The 23,720-nt window shown below is 37.7% G+C and overlaps 2 protein-coding genes across 7 annotated transcripts in view; both read right to left on the bottom strand.

Annotated features, from left to right (window-relative positions):
* Positions 1–20,383, bottom strand: part of LOC121958621 (MAGUK p55 subfamily member 3-like) — a 40,598-nt gene extending 20,215 nt beyond the window's left edge. For 2 of the 5 annotated variants that reach the window (XM_042507671.2, XM_088070551.1), the window contains exons 1-11: positions 20,166–20,382; positions 9,070–9,232; positions 7,179–7,303; positions 5,955–6,032; positions 5,685–5,765; positions 5,126–5,263; positions 2,933–3,014; positions 2,424–2,509; positions 2,239–2,313; positions 863–1,059; positions 238–296 (exon numbers count right to left, since the gene is read on the bottom strand). In XM_042507671.2, the coding sequence (XP_042363605.1) occupies positions 238–296; positions 863–1,059; positions 2,239–2,313; positions 2,424–2,509; positions 2,933–3,014; positions 5,126–5,263; positions 5,685–5,765; positions 5,955–6,032; positions 7,179–7,303; positions 9,070–9,106 (958 nt within the window). In that variant the 5' untranslated portion in view covers positions 9,107–9,232; positions 20,166–20,382. Of the gene's footprint in view, positions 1–237; positions 297–862; positions 1,060–2,238; positions 2,314–2,423; positions 2,510–2,932; positions 3,015–5,125; positions 5,264–5,684; positions 5,766–5,954; positions 6,033–7,178; positions 7,304–9,069; positions 9,233–20,165 lie in introns of all 5 variants that reach the window. The other 3 variants (XM_042507668.2, XM_042507670.2, XM_042507672.2) reach the window with 3 other exon arrangements.
* Positions 20,384–22,637: 2,254 nt separating this feature from the next.
* lrp2b (low density lipoprotein receptor-related protein 2b) overlaps positions 22,638–23,720 on the bottom strand; it is a 58,150-nt gene continuing 57,067 nt past the window's right edge. For both annotated transcript variants that reach the window (XM_088069942.1, XM_088069943.1), the window contains exon 81: positions 22,638–23,552. In XM_088069942.1, the coding sequence (XP_087926068.1) occupies positions 23,526–23,552 (27 nt within the window). In that variant the 3' untranslated portion in view covers positions 22,638–23,525. The remainder of the gene's footprint in view (positions 23,553–23,720) is intronic.

Genomic DNA, 23,720 nt, shown 5'->3' with positions numbered 1-23,720 from the left:
CATTTTACTTTTAAATTGGATCAGGAAATGAGACAATGGATTACATTTTATGATTTGTTTTAGAGAAACTAACCTCAGATCCTCTATTCACTTTCCTAATCTCTGTATATCCTTGACTAGAATAGATCTGACCTGCAATACAAGCTGCACCTGAGTATTTATGCTTCTTGTACGTTTATGGTTTCACTGTAGATTATAGGTGACAATTTTTGATTTACAGAAGTGAAATGAACTTACATGCTTTTGGGGACATAGGGGCAGGGAAAGAACCCATTTTCATCCTGTATCTCAAGCGCCTGGGGACAAAAAAAAATCAATAAAGTGAAGACTTATTTTTAAACTGAAAAAGGCAACCTGGTGAGATATTTTCAAATCATATACATGGTGACTTCAACCCTCTGAACCTTAGGCTAATAGGCTTGTTTTTCTTTCAAAAACATGAGAATAGGGCAATGGGCAATGGACGAAGAAACTACCTAAGAATCCGAAAGAAATTCATAAAAAGTACATAAAATGAACCTGAAAATTAGTTTTAAAAAAAGACCTGGAAAATTGCTTGAAAAACAATAATTTTGTTACTAAAAACTTAAATATGTAATTATGAAAAATACCAAGCTCTCCCTAGCTTTTTTTCTTTTTCCCCTATAGACATTTTAAGGAATAATTTTCACAATATTCTAATTTCTTGAAATCTGTAGAACATTTCTTACTGTTTTTGAAAGAAATTGCACCAATTTTCTCAGGATTCAAAGGTTTAAATACTAGTGAAAAGCATCTGAAGGTGGCACAATAAAAAAGCGATGTCGCTGCAGGTTTCAAAGGGTTAAACAGCATCATTTATTTGGCAGTAGAGTTGATGTACCTTTCCTGGAACTGTGTGGAGGGGATGAGGGCGGCTCGCAGGTTACAGTCGCCAATCCTCTTGGCCTGCCACCAGGTGGCGTCCTCCTGGCTTACAACCTGAAGAATGTCCCCCCTCTTGAAAGGAAGTCCCGCCTCTTGGCACGGCGTGGCCTTGTCCTCATACGGCGTGTAGTCAAATAAAGCCCGGAGGTAGACCTTTGAGAAGTTTGGATATAACTTAGTAGTGGTAACTCTGAAGCTCAGGGGATCATTTTTCTGTCGCCACATTGGCGGAAGTGGCGGTGTACGGATCAACAACAAATGAAAACAAACACTTCATTTTGGGTAGTTACGCGTCATGTGACGTTGTAAATGTAGTAATATCACCTTCGGATGTCCCGAGGATCAATATCAGACCCAATCAACACATTTTCTAGGTGATCGATATTGGTTATTTTGAACACGCGCCCGATCCGTCACATGGATGTACTGCAGTGAAGTCAGGTCCGCCATCACTCAGGTGCCGTAAAGGAAGAGCACAATTTGCGACAGATACTCGGGTTTTATCGTAATGCTGTAGAAACCTAGAAACGTTTTTTTCCCATGTTTACATTAAGTTATATTTTTGTTATTTTTCGTCAACTAGTTTTACTATGATGCTTCAATATGCAAAATTGTGACCGGTTTTTGTTTGTTTTGACTAGGAGCGTTAAAGTTCAGCTTTTACATTACTTTGAAACGTAATTGTGATTATATTTCTCATTTATTTGTTCTGTACGTTTATTACTATGCTGCACTAAGTGGATTTGAGAACCATTTCTCAAGGCATGTTTTCTTTATTTTTGTAAAAATAGAAGAATTAATATTAATACAATTGTTCTATTTTTTTTTCAAAAACCTTAACCTTTTAGGATGCAGACGTTTTTCTTGTATTGCATTGCAGAGATAATAAACTGTAAAGCATATAAACTGGATTGATTTCTAAAACTTTAAAGTACTTGAAGTGCAATTGTGCAGCTGTATTATCCAGGTAAATACAAGTATCGGATCAGGATTTGGCAGCGGCAGATATACTCAGTATCTAATGGCTCATATTGGGGGCCAAAAAAAGTGACCAGGACATCCCTAATATTCAACAAAATCCTGTTGCTAATACTTTATAATACTTGGTTTCTGATTTGCTTTTTTTTTTTTTTTTTTAAAAAAAGTGATAAATTACTGTTATAAAAAATAGTGAGTTACCAAACACTGGTAAATACATCTAGTTTTCATTTGGAAAATTCTGAAAAATATAAAGCAATAACTTAAACAGCCATCTTTCTCTAGCTTACAATGAAAAAGTAAGTGGTCATATACTGTATTTGGACTGAATATTACAGACAAAGGAGTCCTCACCCTGCTTTCCTTTAGTTTGTCTTCTTCTACAACAGCTGGAATGATTTTCAGTGTGATGGATCCCTGTGACTGCGACTGATCAGAAACATCACAGCAGCATCATCATCAATCCACAGTGAATAATCATACAGTATCTGCACAAGCACAATGCGATGTGACTAAAACCTTTTTTTTTTTTCATTTACCAGAATCTGACTAATCTCATCTGGCCTTTTATGGGTTATCAGGTTTCCGTTGACCTCTCGAAGCTCATCCCCAACATGCACCAGACCTGTAAACACAACACACACAAAACAAGTCCACTGAACACATGCCTACTAGTCAAGCAAAATAAAGCACAGAAAATCCCAGTGTGTGCGTGTGTAGTACCACTAAGAGTATTTTTAGAGTGCGAGGCTCAAAATATTTACAAAAAAAGACAATTTTCCATTGGCAAGAGGTTGATAACATCTCCATGGTAACAGCCAGGGGCAACCCGTGTTTGTAATCTCAAAATATGCAATCTTGGGCCACTAATCTCAAGGATTTGCTCTCTGTTGACAGTTACACAACGTAATCTTCTCACTTCTCTATCAGTGTATCAGTAGAGACAAGAAGTCCTGTTGGGTGAGGTTTTTTTTTCATCAGAGGAAATGCAAGAATACAACTGACATTTAAATTATGATATATGTTGTATGAAGACTTTTCGCCTCACCGCTGCGGTCAGCTGCCCCTCCCCTCATGATTCTGGCCACGATCACAGCTCCTGTCGCCTCGTCTCTCCGGATGGTCGCACCCTGGTGGAAAATCACCAGTGAATCAGATTTAACACATACTATATCTCATCTCATCTTGCAGCAGCAAGATGCTCATCTAAAATTGCACATTTTTTTTCATATCAAAGTAAAAAGTGCCATTTTGACTATGCTTGTGCCGCACAGTATAGTGGGCTTCCCCAAAAGATTAAAAATAAATTGCAGGTAGCACAGAATGGTGTCATCTGATACATGCTCAATGTTCCTCCCAGGACACCTTTAGGACCTTTAGAAATGGAGCACGTGGGATTGTTACCTGAGTTAAACAGCTGAAACTGAAAAATGTGTTTGATATAATTCATAAAAAATATATGAACTGTCAAATTGGCATGCTTGGAAGTTAACATGATTTAGAAATACTGCGTATGCACAAAAGGAGGCGGAAGTCCCTTTCAAAGCAAACTTTGGGATTTATAAAAACACAAACTTGCCAGGAAAATGTGTGGTCTGCCACAGATATTTTGTGTAAAATAAATTGAAAAAGCACCTCTCACGTATCATAAACGTGTATTTGCAAAAACAGATTAATACGAATGAGTGTGCACACGAAAAACGTGATTTAGGATACTAAAAAAAGTTGGGATAACTGTTAATGTAAAAGAACCTCTCAAATATGTCCTGTAATTAGTAAACAATATTTGCATGTTATGAAATGTATTCTCATAAATAATAAGGTGAACAGGATGACAAATGATGTGTGATGCTGCAGTTTTCAGTGCCCCAGTCCAGCAGATATGAGTGCATAGTTTCATAGTTATCATATATCATGTTTTATAATGCGTTCATGTTTTGTCTGTGTGTTAAATGTGTTTAATTCATTGTAAAGTTCTGGGTAACTGTGTTTTGAAAGCTGCTATACAAATAATGTTTAGAATTACCATTACTGATATTTTTATTATCATCATCATCACATTTTTGTTGCGCAGAGCTGCTTGACAGTTTGCGTTTCCTCCACACCTGTCGCTTTTCAGATACAGTCAATAGATGGGTGGATATAAAAAGGCAATCACAATGCGTAAAGACGCACAGTGACTTATTTGGCACAGTTAGAGGATGAGGCGTGCGGGAGACTCATGAGGGAAGCCCCGATGATCCCTGCCAGTCTCTCACACACTCTGTCTGTGAAGGGCAATGCATTTTTTGGCCTCCACTTTAATTACGGACCACTTCTTTTTAATTTCGCCCACTGTCCGACCCTCTGAGGTCACAGCATGTACTGCATCTGCCACACGCTTTTTGGCGTTTTGGCATTCCCTTACGTGTGTCAACCTCCCCAACAAGACCTTCAGCTCCACGCTGTGTAAAATGTCTTTTCTTGCCCTTCTTCTCAGTGTTTGCAATGCTTGCCTTCATGCAGGTAGTATGAATGAATATTAATTAAGGGTGTTGCATTTACAGGCACCTGAGGGTGGGACAAGACGCTCGCTCATGTGCGCCAAATTTGAGTTGACCAGTGCTGCTAGTAGAATCAGGTCGGGGGCGCCCAGTAGCTCAGTTGGTAGAGCGAGCACCCCAACCCTGATTCTACTTTAGCAGCACTGATACAGGTAAACATATTATTGTCTTCAGGATTTGGCTCAGGCTGTGACTGTAGCCTCCAGCAAGACAAGAAAAATAGCATTACCAAAAATGTCAAAGTGTTCCTTTATGTCCAACCATCATATGGGTTGGACACTATCATCTCCACATAATTTAACATACCAGACAGACGAGCAGCTCTACCTGTGAAAAGAATCAAACATATTTGGGTTGAATCGCTGCCCTCTGAGGGGACTGGGATTTAATGAATGAATTAGTTAGTTATTATGTGTGCTTGCTGCTGAAAAACTGGTCTCACCGCAGGTGTTTCTGACAAGTTAACACCAAATCTATTTTCTGTCCTTTGCTTTAAGGATTTCCTCGAGAATGGATTTTTTTATAGCCTCACACAGGAGGCACACATTCACACCTCTGGGCTCGCTAAAGCCTCAGAGCTGCTCCATTAAAGTAAATTGAGTTTTTAAAGCTTCACTTGAGGGCACAGAGAATAATAGCTCTTAGGGGAAGGAAGAGCTCGTATTTGGTTATGTCCTCAGGTGTGAGGTGGCACTCACCAGGGGTTCTTTGTTCTTCACCAAGCGGACGATCTTGACCGACTCTTCCTCCAGATCGTCGTCCAGATCCTCCGGCAGTGGTGGCAGCACCGGGTCAAAGTTCTTTTGGGCCACTGTGTCGTGAGCTGACAGCACCGCCTTTATAAAATGACACGAATACAAAAGCACACATTTAAGAGCCTGAAGGACAAAAAGAAAGCAAGAAAAAGCAAATAATACACGACAGAAAAAAAGTGAAACAAATGTGCGTTCCAGTTTCACAGCCGTCATCTCTTCTGGCTCACCAGAAAGCCAATAAATCCAACAAAATACCTTGATTAGAGTGATTAGCCTGTCTTCTCTGTGTCTACGGGGAGAGACCACTCTGACTGTGGTGTTATGTAACACATGATCAACTTAGAGGAAAATCGGAGCAGCTCAGGGTTAAAGCACAAAGAAGCAGTGGCATTAAAGAGCTCGAGGAATAAGAGGATGTGAAAAGGAGGGAAACACTGTCAAGCATTCATTAGTTTGTGTATGTGTGCGGAAAGACACAAAACGTGTATGTGTGAGTGTGTACCTTGAGGTGAGGAGTGCTCAGCAGGAGAAGCAGTTCTCTCTCATCGTCCTCCAGGGGACCGTTCTGAAGCTCCTCTGCCAGCTGAAGATTTGAATCAGAAAATCACTTCTTGAAACAATAAAATCTGAAATAGATGTACTTCAGACAATTACCTTTGCTGGATTACAACACATTTTTCCACCACACGTCATTAAATTTGTTCTTAGACAGTTATTATTAAGATTAAACTTCAGTTTGGCTTTGAAATATAAAAGGAAATATTTCACTTACATCCTCTGCCAGACAGGTGGCGCTGTGGAGAACTGGAGTCGGACTGTGTTTCTCATACTGCTTCAGTTTGTCATGAATCTGGGAACACGTGAAAAGACATGCAGATGCACATTCACAAAGAGCGACTTGATGACAGTGAAGTATTCACATCTGTTACTTAAATAAAAGTGGCAACACTACAGTAAAACATAATACAGTAAATAGTAAAAGTCCTGCATTCACACCTCTACCTGAGTAAAAGTACAAAAATATTGACACAAAAAATACTCAAATTACCAGAAGTGAAACTACTTATTATGCACGATGACCCATTTTATAATCACAAGTATTATATTACTGGACTATATTTACTGATGCATCGACGTATTTATCATTTTAATGTTGCAGATGTTAAAGGTGGGGCTAATTTTAAAAGGTATACTATGTGGTACTGTCGGTTAATATTTATGCTCACCAGCGAAAGTAAAAGCAAAAATACACCTCCACACACTTCTAGTTGGTTGTATGTGATGACTAAGAGGGATTACTTCTGAATGAGTCTATACATAGTTGTTGTCTTTTATTAAGTAAAATCATGCATAGCATGTCTTTAATCTCTAATAATACAAAACAGTGTTATAGTATATTCATATTTTGTATTAGGGTAATAACAACTTAAGGCAAATTAAATTTCATACATTCAGACTTTCTTGATCCCACAACGGATGAACTGTAAGACCCATTAAACGATAACAAAAACTTAAAAAAAAAAAACAAACATTATTTAATTTAAACCATTGATTTAAGACATCTTAATTCCATGGCCTTATTTTTAGATTAATGAATTTGCCTTTTTAGACACTTTAAGGATCCACAGAAACCCTGAATAAAACAAATATCCACGTAACTAATAACCATCCATACCAAACAGAAGTGGTGAAGTAAAAAGTAAAACATTTGCCTCAAGAATAAAGAGCAGTAGAAGTATGAAAGAGTATAAAATGGAAATACTTAACAAGTACATATATTAAAAATGAATAATAAAAATAATAATGAAAGTTTACTTTACTTTAATTTTACAGCACATTACTTGAGTAAATTCTATAAACAGTAAAACTATTAGTAGGTTCTATTCTCTAAAGATTTTTTTAAAGGCCAATAAATGCAGTACGTGACCAGACATGGTCTGAGGCCACAGTCAGACCAGAAATAAGGAGACATCTGCTTCATTAGTGTCTGCTGTACCTTCATGAGGTAACCGAGGCTTTTTTCACTGAAGACATCTTTGAGGAAGACCAGGTCCTCTTTATGGTTGGCATCTGGGCGAAGCTGAGAGGTGAGCAGGGCCAGAGTCTCATGCAGCCCTGTGACTCATTGGAAAAAAAAAGAAAAAGTTAAGTATCAATCACATGATCAAACACCAATTTTATCTGTTGTATGGGATATAGACGCTTTTCTATCATCACAAATTCATCATTATTACAGAAAGAAAATGAAGAGTGTTGTGTCATTACAGTTTCCAAAATCTGTGTGAACATGTTAGATGCATATTTCTTCTTTAGGGGACAAGAACCAAAATCATTTAGATCTGGAATATTAGGTCTGTTTTTTAAAACAGCAATACCACGACACTGCACAGACTGTCAGGAAAACAACAACCACATTTGCAGAACTGTGGAAAAGTCTTAGGCCACCATAAATTTGTTGTTTTAGCACAGATGCAATGAAGATATATAGTTATTTCTCAGTCTCTTTATTTGGATACAAAGAATACGGAGAACATGTAAAATGCATTGAAACACCAAAAAAGTCAAAACAAAAGAGCTTCTTTAGACTGAAGTCAACATTTAGTCCCACCCCTCTTTTCATCCAGCACCTCTTGAACTCTCTTGAGCAGATTAAAGTTTTCTTTAATAATATTCTGGCAGGAGATTAGTATTGTAAATCTCATATTGTCTGCCCAAGAGTTTCTAGTTTCAGACATGCTAAGCGCAAATGGAGGTCACACTAAATACTTGCAAATTTAGCCGGTTGAAGTTGTTTTATTCTGAAATATTAACATTTTTAATACTGTATACATATTTCCTGTATCTTCTGATCATTATAACTGTGCTAAAATAACAAAGTTCAAGGTGGCCTTCGACTTTTACACAGTACATTAGATCCAAATAAAATCACTTTGAAGTCCATTTTCTCTCTACACAGGGTTCCTACAGCTTAAGGAAAATTAAATTTAATACTTAAAGACTTTTTTAATGCTACTTGGGATGAAAATCAATTTTCACAATATCCTAAAAAATAAAAAAAACAAGAACCAACTGATTTACCTCTTTTTCTGCCCGAATATTTAATGTGTCATAACATGGTATATTTTTTGTAAAAAAGTCAGATATGGTTAGAACTGGATAATACCTAGCATTTATTTTTGATTTTATTACTGACATGTACCTTATGTACCTCCTCGCTCTGTATTGGATATTATTTCACTGCTTCAACTCCTATCATGAAGAGTTTAAGAAGAGGAATTCAGTAAATTATATATAAAAAAAAAAGTAATGTTTCCTTTTTATTTTGTGATTTTACAATGCAACGTCAGTAAAAAGCAATTTCATGACATCCTACTTCCAATGTCTTTGCATTTTTCAGACTTTTGAAAGACTGATTTAAGACATTTTGATACCAATTAAGGCTTACTTTTATATAAATTATTTCAATGCCTTTTCATACATTTTAAGGATCTGTGTGAACCCTGTTACAATAGAAACTATATGGATTATTATATTCCCTCAGTGTCTGTCCTTGTAAACTTGAAATGCTCCCTCCTCCCCAAATTTCAGTGACTATCTAACTATCATCTATTAGAGATTGTTTGTCAGGCTGCTGTTTGGGTGCATACAGGTTAAACTGGCGAGTCTTAGGTGACTCCTTTTGTCATGCAAAGACATATAATAACTTCACAGAAAAAATCTGTGGGCTCTTTTTTTGGTTTATTTACAATAAAAGCATTCTTCTTTATTTTGTCCCAGTTTAAGCTCCAGTAATGTATGCTTGATATATTAACACGTGCATTATTCAGAAGCATATATGAAGCATCAGAGAGAATAAACTGATAGCTTGAGCATATGCCTGGCTGTACCTGTGCTTGCAGACACGATGGGCATGGCTTCAATCATTCAGAGGAGGCAGGAGGGTGCAGAAAGGGGGAGAGCAGGGAGGGAGGGGAAACAAAGCCGGTGAACTCTCTCCACTGGCTCTGTCTGTTCCTCACGTACAGACGAGGTGAAAAATCACAGACACAGCTGGGGATGAAAAACAAACACAATGTCACTCTTAGAGGGGCATTTTTGAAAAAGTGGATTCAACTAAGACTTATCAGAGATTTAAAGTCTTCCACAAAATTGTGATTTTATTCTGAGAACTCCTTTTTTGTACTGACTTAAAATTATCCAGGATTAAAAAAAAAAAATATATATAAATATATATAATAAAATATATATATATATATATATATATATATATATATAGTCGTCATTTCCATGCTGATAGCTGCAAAAAAAGTTAAGGGTGGTTTTTACAAATACTAACTCTAGGAGCAACTACAATAACAGCTTTGCAGTTGCATGTCTCCATGAATCAGTCTAGTTGTAGTTTACACCCATATAAATGGCCATTTGACAGTGCTTCAAATATGGATGTTGTAGCAAAGGAGCTACATACTAAAATGTGGATGCTTCACACACATATTCAACTTGACAGTACAGAAAATACTTACAATCAGCACAGTTTCAAGTTTCAGTTTTCACTGAAATTATGTCACAGTGAAGTTTACCTTTGAATTCTGGATGTAAAATCCCATCACCAAGATTTTATCTATGAATCATAATTAGTGTATAAATTCCTTAATTATTACCCAAACCACGTTTTTTGCAGTCACAGTGACCTTTGACCATCCAATTTTGATCAGTTCATTCGTGAGTCCAAGTTGGCATTTGTGCCAAATTTGAGGAATTCCCCAAAGGCCATCTTGAGATATCATGAATAAGGGAATGAGATGGACCCAAGGTCACAATGACCTTGAGCCTGGACTACCAAAATCTGATCAGGATCAGTTCATCGTTGAGTTCAAGCAGTCGTCTTGCTAAATTTGAAGAAGGTCCCTCTAGGTGTTGTTAAGATACTGTGTTACAGGACAGACCAGGTCACAGTGATCTTGACCAACAAATTCTTATCAGGTCATCATTAAGCACAAACATTTGTGCCAATTTTGAAGAAATTCCCTCAAGGCCTTCTTGAGATTTTGCATTCACGAGAATGGGATGGACGGACAACCCGAAAACCTCCATCTGTGGCTGTTGCCTGTGTGGAGGTATAAAAGTCTTACCTCTTGTGATGATCATGGACAGTGAGGTGAAACATATACGCCTCAGTACGTTATCAAAGCATATTGTTTTGTCATTTAAAATAACTTCTACATGTTATCGCATTTTGAAAGGGCAAATGGCCAGCTGTGCTCGACAGTGATGAATCGACCCATTACTGGGCTGACGTTTCACCATAAATAATAGCTGCTTTCATTACTGAGGCATAAAGCATTCATTTCTAACTGTTTGACTGTCAAACTGGAGCAAAGTATAGTGAGATTACACCCAACACTTTGGTCACATAGGATGCTTCGCCTATTTCTGTCAACATGGCAGCCCCACAGTGATACGGTTGGGGGGTGTAGTTTGGTAGAAAAAAAAAAAGTTCCTTCATGAAACTGCTCACAACAAGGTCTGTAGATTATTTAGTTTAAATGGGTCATACTTTTTTTTAGAAAGAGACATTGCTGTTGAGTTTTTCAAGTGTCTTGTTTGGCGCTTTGAGCACAACAAGCCGAGTGGCATCTAGTTCCAGTACATTGGCGAGAAGGCAGACATCTCTACGGCCGATATCTCCAACACTCGACAACATCAAAACCATCTAGATTGACAAAAGGCACTACAGGAAAGAGGGCGAATATTAAGTTTGATTTTGGGGTGAACTGTCACTTTAAAGCATAATTTCCCAAGAGGAAACACATTTTGGCATACATACTGAAATTTATCAAAGGCTGATACTTAAAGTATATTTTACAGGTTTGTCCCCTCTCTTTGGATGATGCACATTTCCCTTCTCAGCAGACAGGGTGAATACACAGTACTGCATACGCTGTATAGGCTGTATATAGTAAAGTACTGCATAGGCTGATAGTCAATAATCAAGATTCTTAATTAACAGTCCCTGACTCGCTGCAGTAAATCATGTGAAACAGCAGTATAGTCTTCACCTGCTGCAGACCTGCTCTAAACTTAAAACTGCCCCTGGAGCTGCTGGCTGTGTAGGTGGGAGAGTCGCAGTAATGACATGTCAGGTCAACATAGTGCTTTCGAGCACGCTCTGTCTTCATCCTACACATATCCCTTTACTATCTGCAGGGTGATTTTCTGCTTTAGAGATCTTTTTTTTCCCTTCATTCCCACAGATGTGACATCTCTGTCTTAACATTTCTTGCAAAGAATAACACTTTTTTAGCTGACTGCCAAACAGTAAACATCAAATTCTGCATTGTTGAGTATGTTTTCCACACAACAGTGAACCAGAATTCACTACAGCCACTTGTTGCCTCATTGAGAATGTGTATTTAGTCAAATATAATGATGCATTTAACGGCAACAACCAGGCATGACTCATCACAAATTTCTCTTTTTCAGTTTTTCAGGGCTCGAAAAGGCTACTAGAGACACAAACAAATTAATTACAACACTTGACTGGTTGCTGGCCCATGAGAAATATGTGCTGCAAATGGAAAAAAAAAACGAACTGAAAGCAAAAGTCTGCAACATTTCCTCTGAGATTTAAAGCGCAAATCAATCCTGCAGCATTTTCTGGCTTATTGTTAGACATCAACAATTACCACAAACATTCGCTTGAGGTCCGTGAACAAAAGCCAGGAGCACGTGATCAGCATGTTGGCAGTGTAGCAAGCTGTCAAGCCTTTTTTTTATTTACTATTTAAGACAGATGGAGGCATCTGTCAGCCTTATGAATGTAACTGCTGATTACATTTGCAGAAATCAGTTATAGAGAAAAGGTTTACACTATGAATAGGAGTTTTTAAAAACAATTACATGTTCTTGTTTTTCTGTCATCCTATGACAAAAACTTTTAAAAAATGTCATCAAAACTGTGATTAACAATTGTCTGAGGTTAATTCTTTGTCATGTCAATTCATCATTTCCCCTGGTGGGCTGATGAAAACAACAACAAAAAAACAGCTGCCAAAAGGAAAAATAGTGTGGGGAAAAAAACTGAAGGGGCAGGACGGCATTGTGCCAGAGTGGCAATTAGAATAAACAGCGACAGCACAAACAGACCTTCGTTAAGCGGGTGACAAGTGGTCATGACGGCCAGGTTGAAGCCATGTTTAAAATGTACTGTGTTCAGTCGCGCATTAAACTGACAACTGGTGATGAAAAACAAGCTTTTAAAGCTGCTCTGAAAGGAGCTATTACACGTTATAATTGACTGTCTGTTGTAGCCTATCAGCAGCATGATGGCATCATTACAATCATATGAGATGTAAGACATGGTGGCCAAATTCTCAGTCATCCAGGTTTTTTTTCAAGAAACTCAAGCAAGTCCTGTTGGCTACAATATAGCATTTAGAGAGTGAGATATAAAATACGATACCTTCCAGAAAACCTACTGAAGCTGTTCCTTCCTTCAGCATTTGATATCATATTCTATTGTAGAAATATTTAACTTTCAGCCTCAGGCATTTTTCAATTGACAAAAAAAATAAAGTGATTTACACTGGGAATTGTTTTTGTACTTTTAGTACACATAAGGTGCAAGAGTGCCAGAAAAGTAGAGCTTGTTTAGCAAAAACAGTGCCAGTGGAGGATCCCCCGCAATCCCCCAACAGGGGTCCTAGCTAATCCCCTAATCTCCTAAAATCCTAGAAACGTCATAAAATCCAAGAAACATGCGAAACTCCTAGAAATGTTGTCCTAAAATTCTAGATGTGCCCTAAAATTCTAGAAACTTGTTAATATCCTACAAACATGTATGTGGCCGCTGCGCCCGGCCCCTGGCTTCCTTTCATTTCTCAAAAGTGGCCCCCAAGCAAAGCATGTTGAGTATCCTTTTCTACTGCATAAAAGGAATATTTGCATTCAAGGATTTTGCATTTTAGGAAACACACCTAAATATCAAAACAACACTTTGTGGTTTTATGGCTGGCCTGGTTATTTTTTTTTGCTCTCCAGGAAGTGCCGAGCCAAGAAATAGCCTGGATCAAGAACACAAATGTGTGAATTTCCCTAAAATTCAAACTGTTCCTTAATTTGAATGATCTTTTCCTGCTGTCCCCGAGTAAACAAACACATGTTGATAGATAGACTTCCATCATCAGTGTCTTGTAAAGAAGTCATTGCAGCACCACTGCTAGAGTATGACATGACCTCTGACCTCTCCCAATGAGTGCACCTCAATCAGAAATCAATAATAATACCCCCAGATCGATCCAGTCCCATGCCACTGCACCATCAGCATGTCCCTTCATTATTTCACTCTGTGGGGCATTGACCAAACAGTGCTTTTAAAAAATCCATTCTGCATATTATCAGTAGAGATATATACTCTGTTAGGCCTGCATAAATAACTAAAACTATATGGGGGGGAGTGTAATCAAAAAACAGGGGAATAGTGCCCAAATTATTATATTTAGATATTTTCATTTACTGTATTTCTAAAATTAGTCTATTTTTGTAACTTTCTTAAGGTAATTTTCTTATTTTATTTTTTCATTTTGGATTGTCTGGGATTTTTTTGTTTGTTTTTACCTTTCCCTTTTTGTTGTTGTTTCTTATTTTCAGGTCATTTGTTACTTTTTACTAATTTGCTAACTAATTTGTTAACTTGCTATTCTGGGGGCCAATTTGCTCAGGTTTCAAAGGGTTAAGATATGGCCAGTAAATAATCAGGTACTCTTTCTCGAGCAAATAAACTTAAATATGCAAGAAAAAAAATGCAGAAAAAAACAATACGCAGGCTTTACTCTGGTGATAAAATTATTAGCCTAAAAGACATAAAATAAAAAGGTATTATAACATTTGTATTGCCTGCTTTACCACTTTTTTCCCTCAACTTAGACTACTGCTCACTGCCTTTGTAGGGAAAAAGTTTCCTCTAGCTATAATTATTTCTAAATTTAGAGGTGAATTATCTAGAATTGTTTGGATTAAAACACATTTTCCCTGTCTTAAAATGAAAGTAGATTTTGTTTTTTTGCAGCATGCTGGCCACCACACAACCCCTCACCATTGAGAAAACAAACTAACAACAAAGCTAACAGTTGTGGGATAAATCCTCTCTGCTTTCATTCAGCCTCCTCCCATACACACTTGGCCACAACCCTGACCTTCTTTCTCTCCATCGCTTTCTCCCTCCATCCATCCCTCTCTCTCTCTCTAATTACAAGAGGCTGAGAAGAGCTTAAAGCCGACATCTTTCTGTGTTTTTATTTTTTCCCCTCTCGCTCGCTGAGTCTATCGTCTAAATACTTAAGGTTACCACCGGCCATATGGTGGTATTATCTAGCCTCCTTGAGTTAAGACGGCAGCGCTCACGGCTGCATCGCTGAGGATTTCAATGAATACAATGAAGCAGATTAGAAAGAACTGGAAGATTAGAAGAGAAACTGAATAGCAGTCAGGATGTAGCCGAGGCTATACTGAAAAGCATTTAGTTACCTCTAACGATCCATACGAAAGTGATTTCGTATACTTGTATTCACAGCAAGAAGAACTTAGTTGCAAATGACAGAAAATGAATATTCAACATGTTTAATAACCAATTGATCATTTTAATACAATTATTATTATTACTTTCAAATTAAAGTACTATGGAAACATAGCCTATAAGATTCTGCTTTTCCAGTGTAAGGATTTGCATTTTTTTTTATTAATCAGGATCAGTTATTTTGAGCACACACGCCGCCCGTCCTATACTTATGTTCGCCATCACACAGGTGTTGTAAACGGAGAGCACGATTTGCAGCAGATATTCAGGTTTTATTGTAATGCTGCAACTCCAAAAAGTGGAAATTGATTTTTTTTTTCAGGTTAACCTTCAAGCTGCTGCACCACTTTATGTATGTTTTTTATTTTTAGTCAGTTTAGTTTTACTATAATGCTATAATAAGCAAAATTGTGACCGATTTTGTTTGTTTCAACTGGAAAGTTCAGCTATGTAAATGTTTGGATGCAGACATTTCTACTTGTATTGCACTGCAGAGCCATTAAACTGTGAGGCGTATGCACTGGATGGATTTTAATAACTTTAAAGTACATTCAGGTGAATAAAAGTATCTTATCAGGACTCGATATCAGCAGATATTAAATATCAAAAGACTTGGATCAGGGGCAAAAAAACTTGATCAGGCGCTCCCTACTTGTTATCACTTTGGTGACCTCGTATCTTCTCCACTTTCCCAAAACTAGCAACCATTAGCACGCTCATACTGAACAAACAAGGTCAAAATAATTTTAAAAAATGATGATGTAGTTGTAATCATGTTGGCATGATATTAGCAATTGGAAGATGACCTCTGGGGCTTTAGTAAATTGAGATTGACATTTTTTTGTACATATCTAGCCTAGAACCTCCTTACTCCCTTATGAATCAGTCACTTACCTTTAGTATTGGTTTTCTTTCAAAAACATTTGATTTTGATTGATTACTCTCCACTTACTGTGATGCACAAATCTGAGTACTGAATCCTGAGTAAAGTCTCGTACAAAGAGACATCATCTTGTCCTTGCTGGAAGACACTGCTGTCAGCTTGACTGTAACTCACAGTGCGAGCAGCATCAGTCGATTGGCTTGCTCTCACTCGGTAGTCAGGTTCATTAATTACTATTTTAGAGTCTGCCCTTTACAGCATTTGCATACAGATTTTAATCAAAAATGAATTATTCATGCTTTGTTGACCTCAAGTTTTTATTTTAATTATCTCAGTAACATCTGAGGTTAGAGTTACTCAAGGATACCTCAGTTCGTCTTCTTACATCCTAGTAAAACACTTGATTATACTGAGGAACAAATTGTTATTAAGAGTTTGGACCTTCTGGTTGATACCATGGAGATCGCTACTGCGTAAATTCTGGCTCCAAATGACGTCATCAGCGCAAGATGGCAGCAGCTGTATCCAGGATATTTTGGCTCATTTTTTTGACAGTGGGGGTTAATGAAAATTAATCGTCCATCTTGATATTCAGTCTATTGGTGAAATGTGACAGAGTAAGCATAGATGGTATCACGGTATTAGGGCATACCAGGGTATTCAGAAACCTATTATGTTTTTCAATACCGTCATAAATACAGACGCTCCTCTTTCTAATAAACGTATTAAACGTATATTAAATGTAGTGCACAGCACGCACCACCAGAGCTTTGTCTCTAGTCGCTACTGGTGGAACAGCTGAGCTGAAAGACACCGCAACACCTGGTGGTGGAAGGAGAAGTTACAGGACTGTAAACAGCCGGCGGCCACCAGACAGAGAGAGACCATGGGGAAGAACAACATGTTTTTATACCTAACTTGGAATTAAGGATTTATTTTGGCCAAACTGGAGCTGGTGATTGTTGAAATGGCATACTAACTAGATTATAAGCATGAGAAACCAAGGGGGTTTGGGTGAGTTTTATTTTTTTGCCGTCAAGTTTGAATTAAGTGTGTTTTATGAGTTGATGAGGCAACTGAGCCTCCTCAGTCCTCCACGACCGAGAGAGAGTTAAATTCAGAAGGTGTACGGTTGTATATTGTTTTTTATGGAAAACAGGTGTGAGAATATTACTTTTCTTAATATTTTGTGAATTTCTATTGTGTATTTATTCGTCTGAAAAGCTGAAAATAGTAGCACACTCACCGTAAGGGGTGGCTTATACCGTAACATATCGTATAACCCCAGTGAAATACCAGAAAGGTAAGAAATATTATGTACTGCCCATACCTATGACAAAAAAAAAAAAACAAAACAAAACATGAGTGTCATGTTTATGGCTTCTTGTTACTTGAATTATGAACAGTTAAGAATAACATATAGAAGTATCTGTTTACTTTTATTATGGATAACTACAAATACTTTGTTTTCAAACTGGTCAGACAGAGAGAAAAAAATAAATCATGTACAGATATAAAACATTTTGATGCATCAGGAAGCACGGATAATTGTTTCATAATTGCACTGTATCCCTCTGAATCAGAATCAAATAGAGTTGCGAGTACTTTTGAGATTCCCACCCCTCGTAATCACTGGATCATTACTACTCCACGTCCTAAAAGCTCAGTGATACAGTACAACTGTCAGCTGTGTGTTTCTTATTGTTCTGTTATTGCTTTTCAATATTATTTCATGCTTCTTCTCGTTGTTTACCCCTGGCCGCCAGCGCTCACGAGTGTGCTGGATCATGACGACATTTTGTATTCACATTCCTCTTCTTAGCGTCCTCTGACAGACAGTAAAAGCCTCGCTGATTGTCCCTTTCCTACTCGTTAACATCATCCCTGGTGTCTCTGCCTCGTTGTCATTTATTTTCACAAAACTTGAGGATTGTGACAAGATTACGACTGAACTGGGCGCAATCTACAGTCAAGTCAGCGTTGTGCTTTATTATACTGACATTGTGTTCGGAGAGCTTAACCTTATGTCACTGTCCTCTCTAGTCACATACACAAACATACACGCCACCTGTTTGCCAGACTCATTTGCTGTTGGACGGGCCCCGAGAGGGAGACAGAGAGGGGCGAGGTCGTCAACATACTGCTGATGCCATCTGCCCACCACTCTGTGTGAGAGTGTGAGTGTGTGTGTGTGTGTGTGTTTGTGTGTAGTCCACCAACCACCTATGATGCCACCCACATGGCTAATCTGACATATCTGGATATGACAGATTTCATTCCTTTTGGAGAAAAAAAAATGTTGCCTGCTGTACATCTCACAAGGGTATTGAGATAATCTATAGCAAGATTTGACATGTTCCTCATTTCAAAATGATTTCTATTTGCTTTTACAAAATGTAAAAACAAAGGTATTATGTCTGCATCCCAATCAGATCATTTTAGGGGTGGGGAGAAAATCAATACAGTATTGCCATATTTTGTAAGGCAATATTGTATTGATACATGGAAACCAAAAATCTATTTTGTTTTATTCCATAAATTATTGATATTGCAAATATATATTAAACCTTCAGTAGCCTATTAAAATGAATTGCTTTTTCGATCCACTAAACAAATTTTCTGCAATTAGGCTCGCAAATCGTAAGCACTTTCCTTAATAAGTTATTGGTTAAAAAAAAATTTAACTATCAATTAATCATTGTTTGAAAAATATTAAAACTTGGCTCATTTCAAACAGAATCAAATACTTTATTTCCTATTTTATTTCAGATGTGGCTGATTAATAGTTATCATCCCTGGCTGCAATAAAAATGACTGAAGTGAGAAACTGTATCTTTAAAATATTATATTCTTAGATAATACAGATTTGACAGATTTTTCCCTTTCAGAGATAATTTAGAGTTGAAAAGGTAATAAATTGCAATACATGAAATTGCAGTACTTAGCATATTGCAAAATGTTTAAAATCAACAAAACATTGTATCGTGACTAAAGTATCACGATAATATCATATCGTTGGGCCGTTGATTCCCGTCTCTAGATAATTTATTCTATGAAATAACAAAGAGTACTTCCAAGAGCCGCTGACATCTTCAAATGTTGTTTTTATTCAACCACGAGTCCAAAACGTTGATTGTTAATTTTTAAATCATATCTGACAAATAAAAGCAGCATAGCCTCTCATTTGAGAGGCTTGAATCAGTGATTGTTTGGCTTTTTTTCACTATGTTTGCCTGAAAAGACAAACAACAAAATAGTGGCCTTTTTTTTTTTTTTTTGGTAATCGACTAATTGTTTCAGCACTAATCTTACAGCCCGTCAACAGCTGAAATAGTATGTAAGCTCTCAAAAAAAGAGGATTTTTATTTTATGCTACTGTAAGAGAGATTTTGCTCAGATTTTAATTGTGCTACTAGCATAAAAAATGCTGGAAACGCCATACAATGCTGTGCAGAGGAGGTCAGGAGCCAGACGGCTTTTAAGAGGCTTATAAGAAGAACATCACTTCAGAACACCTTCCACTCACTCGCCCACTCTGAGACACAGCTGGGCAAAAAATTACTTCCAGTGTTAGGGGACTGAATTTGGCCGTGGGATGGAAACTTGACAGTTGTGTGTCTCATTTCAGGATTTCGACAGCCAAATAGGTTTTTAGGGGCAGAGGAGGAACTTGACATGTTGGCTGATTGAGTGCCAATCTGGCTGGTGGGGAGCCAAACTTTAGAGGCTTTTTGACTGATGGCTGGTGTTAAACACCCACTGAGCTTATAATATGTGTAAATGCACCAAAAAAAACAGGGTGTAAAACAGAACTGTAAACAATGTCCTGTCCAATCAATAAATCTGTTTTACTTGCATTAAAAACAGCATATTTTACCCAAAACATAACAAAATAATCAGAAAAGGAAGATAAACATCTAGACCCAAGACTCCTGTTAACCTCAGCCTAAGTTTAAGCACACTGGTGCACATTTTTCCTTGAGTATTTGTTTACTAAAACCCTCTGTGCATAAACCCTGACCTTCACTGAATCTCTCTGGCTCTCCTGCACACCAAAAAAGCCATAAAACCCTGTCCTGCCCTGCAGCAAAGCATGACCAAGTCACTGCTGAAGGCCTGTCCTGTCAACCACCATTAACCGTGTCTCCCTTTTAATTTATCAGAGGGAGAATTATGAGTCATTTAATTTGCTAATTTAATAGTCTATGGTAGTGCATGAGCACGTGCAATAATAATCTCTTTCAGGCCAGTTTAATCTAATATTGGCAGTCAATCACAGGTGATGCACACCCCTCATTTACATGCAGCACAGGCAGGCAGCCACATGGTTTAACTCAGACATGTGTTTGTAAACCTCAATTTACAAAAAGCCAAAATAACGCAACACACAGCGGGGGTTTTGTATTTGCATGATTCACGTTTGAGTAAATTACCTGACAGCGTACCTGGAGCTGTCTTTGTCACACATGACCGGAGGTAAAGAGCAGCAGAGTTCAGTCAGTGCGCGTTAGAAAAAGCGTCCTTACCTTGTTGAGGTCCTTACCTCCTCGCGGTTTGTAGCGACGCCGCCTCTGTTTTTAACGCGTGCGTTTTTATCTTTCTTCTTTCTTTCTCTCTGTGTTTCTCTCTGTTCACTCTGTCTTCAGCTTGCTGGTTTTGTTTCCCTGCTGCTCTGTCCGGTGTGTCGCTCAGTGAGCCGCCCCTTCCCCCTCTGTCAGTCAGGCGCTGTGCGCTCGCCCTCACTCGCGTTCTCCGTGCTGCCTTCAGGGGCTCCTCGTAATCTCCAACATCTGACATTCAAACATGAATATGGATCAATGCTGCTGTTTGCTGGTTTCATTTATTTGTTTTACTTTTTATTAATAGTTTTGAAAACAGAACAAAAATACAAAAAAATTACAAATAAAAATAATGAGACAAGTAGGTACAAACCGGACAGACAAATAACAGGTATACATTTTCGTTAGTGCCTTTATCAAACTACTTAATACTAGTGTGTGTGTGTGTGTGTGTGTGCGTGTGTGTGGTTTGGCATTGTGTAATATCTGACATAGGGTATATGAATTGACTTATGCAGAGTGTGTGTGCATTTCTTATTGTTGTGTGTGGTTTTATTAAGTGTAGGGCATGTGTCCAATAATCTTGTATGGCACTTTAGTGTAATTATCGTACATTAAATTTAGGGCATTGTGCAATACTCTTGGGGTGTATGGAATGGTGGGGTCACTGTGGGTTAATTGTAGTCTGACTGTATGTGTGTGTGCGATCGCCTGTGTTCTCTTGACCTAATGTGTGGATCCGGGGAGGATACTGTGTGTTATTTGTAGTGTGACTGTGTATTTGTTTGGCTGTGTGGCCTGGGTCTCTCCGTTGTCCAAGACAAATTTCTCCTAAGGGAGGCAATAAAGGGAAGGCTTATCTTATCTTATCATAAAATAAGGTAAAATAAAATAAAATAGACGCAAGGCAAGCAGTACGATGGAGGATAAGGGCCATGTTAACGAAAAAAAAAGTTAGATTACAAGAATAGAGTTTTATTTTTATGAGAAAGGTGATATTATGCTGCCAGCAAACTATAAAACAGATAAGAGCACAGGCAGCCTCCTTGGGAACCAGGGACAATGGTTGCTGTCTGTTTTCCAGTCATTGTTTTGACATGGTGTAATTATTTATACTTTATGGAAAGTGATCATTTTGACTTAAATTACAATATCACATAGCATGTCATAATTTGGACTTTGACTTGCCATAAGGTTTTTTTTTTCATCTGATTGTTCATTTTCTGTCAGAAAAAAGCTTCCATACAAAGTATAACCTGATGTAATCACCCATCCTTTTTCTGTGCTGCTGAAATGGCTTCACTTTTATATTTACACATATTGGTATATATCAAATATTAATTAGCATCTCATCATTTTGTGTTATTATTTGACTTGGCTTCTTTGTCAGGGTTGTTCTTTTGAAAAGATTTTTCAGCATTAGTTATTTTTACTTTTAATTCTTTAAGTACATTTTCCTGATCATTCTTACCTTCACTTAAGTACCAGGCTCAATGCAAGACTTTTACTTGTAATAGAGTTTTTTTCACATTGTAGTATTTGTACTTTTACTCAAGTAAAGGATCTGAATACTTCTTTTTACCACTGCTCTTATTACATATTCTGTAATAAAAAAACATATTTGTCCTAACCCTTGTATTCCCTCCCCAAAAAAAGCCCTCAATATGATCAGAAATAAATAAAATAAAATGAAATTTTAAAAAAATCCCGCTCAATTATGAATCATAGAAATCGCATTGTTGGATGATTCTCTCTCCGACAGCTCGTGAAGGCAGCACAGTGTGCACACATGCTGCAAGCTGCACGCCTCTCTGGTCCGCCCCTCTCAAATCCATCCATTGCTATTCCTCCCCTCCCTCCATGTCTGCCTCTCAGTGAACGGCACGGTACATGTTTTGGCAGACAGTCAGAGATGCCTTGTGGGGGACCAGCGCTATAAAAACATGGACTATGAATCGTCATGGACCACAACAGAGAAACACCAATCACAGCTGCCTTTATATTCCTCCCTATTGTATGTACACTCTACTTTTGTCCCTGTCTGTCTTTCTCTCCTCTCTTTTGTCCCTTTGCTCATCTGCTTGGCCTAGTTGTTGCAAGCTCAGAGAGACCTTGATGTGTTCAGACACTTGTGACAGTGGGAAAAAAAGAGGAGCAGTCAGTGCTGCCCTGTCACTGCACTCTGAAATTGTGGCTCGCCGTGTTATTAAATGGATGATGAGAAAGCATTTCATATTAGCTCAGTGGGTCAGATACAGTAGCTGAGGATCAGAGTCCTCTCGATGATGAGCGGGTGGATATAACAACAGTTGGAGCTTCAGCCTCAGTTGGAGGGCTGTCACACAAAGAAAGGCACAGTCGGGGGGAGAGACTGTGATAACGTTCAGTATCAGGGGCGTCATCTTAAGGTGTTTTCAAAAAAATCATACCAAACAGGTATACAGTGATGATAACAGCAGTTTTAATATCTTATTTTCTAACAATCACAATGTACATAAAGATACGCAACAAACAAATCACAAACATATCTATTACAAGTTTCTATTCACCTCATTCACTTATTGAATGAGTCTCACATTAGTTACATTAAATCACGCCCGTTAAAGATTTTCATACAAACAGCTGCATTAAAGTTAATGTTAATTAACCCCTTAGAAACTGAATCGAAAACAGTTTTTTGATGCATTTCTCAAACATTTAAACCTCTTGAACCCTTAAAAAATTGGTTTGATTTCTTTTGGAAACGTAGTGAAAAAGGCAAAGAGCAACTGGGCAAGAAATTTCCCACTCTGCGAAAAATTATCTAAATTGACTTGCAGTTATAATTGCAGGGATATTATTAGATTTGACCAACAAATAGGGAAAATGTCAAAAAGCTATAATCATAATTTTCATTAAAAATGATGCCACAGTATATACATTTTTATTTTATTTCATTTTTTTGTTTCTTTTTTGCCCTTTTTTCTTTATTGTTATGGTTTTGGGCTATTTTAAGGTGATTCTCTTGTAACGTGTTACTAATGAATTGCTAGTTTTTGGGCCATTTCTTGTTGGTCATTGCTGATTGATGTTGCCTTATTCCTCTATTCTCTTAAAGAAATCAAACCTATTTGTTCAGGTTTCAAAGGGTTAAAGCATGTAGGTAATACAAAAAAAATCTTTCTTTTAAAAACTGTTTGTCTCAGTCTGTCTGATTTGTTCCCAGTCTGTTCCCAAAATGCTGTGTTTGTTCAGTGGTGCTGTAACTTCAGCTATGCTACATCCTCCAGTGACAAGGTTTCCAGTCCTGAAACGGGGTCCAGTCTAATCTCTGATGTCGAGGTCACGTCAAATGTCAGAGTCTGGAGTCTTCTCCTGTTGGGAGATCACATTTACTAACAAGACCAGCAACGATATAGATTGTTTCTGCTGCTTCATGTTATATACAAACATGTTATATGCAATATTTATACATAAATGAAACCATCTTGCATTTTTAACATTTTTATGAATAGCCAGGATGAAGGGATAGAGTGGATTCTT

Source organism: Plectropomus leopardus, chromosome 19 (genome assembly GCF_026936395.1).
Source record: "Plectropomus leopardus strain MGB_pleo_1.0 chromosome 19, ASM2693639v1, whole genome shotgun sequence".
In the NCBI taxonomy this organism is placed as follows: Eukaryota; Metazoa; Chordata; class Actinopteri; order Perciformes; family Serranidae; genus Plectropomus; species Plectropomus leopardus.
This window is presented reverse-complemented; position numbering and strand designations above follow the sequence as displayed.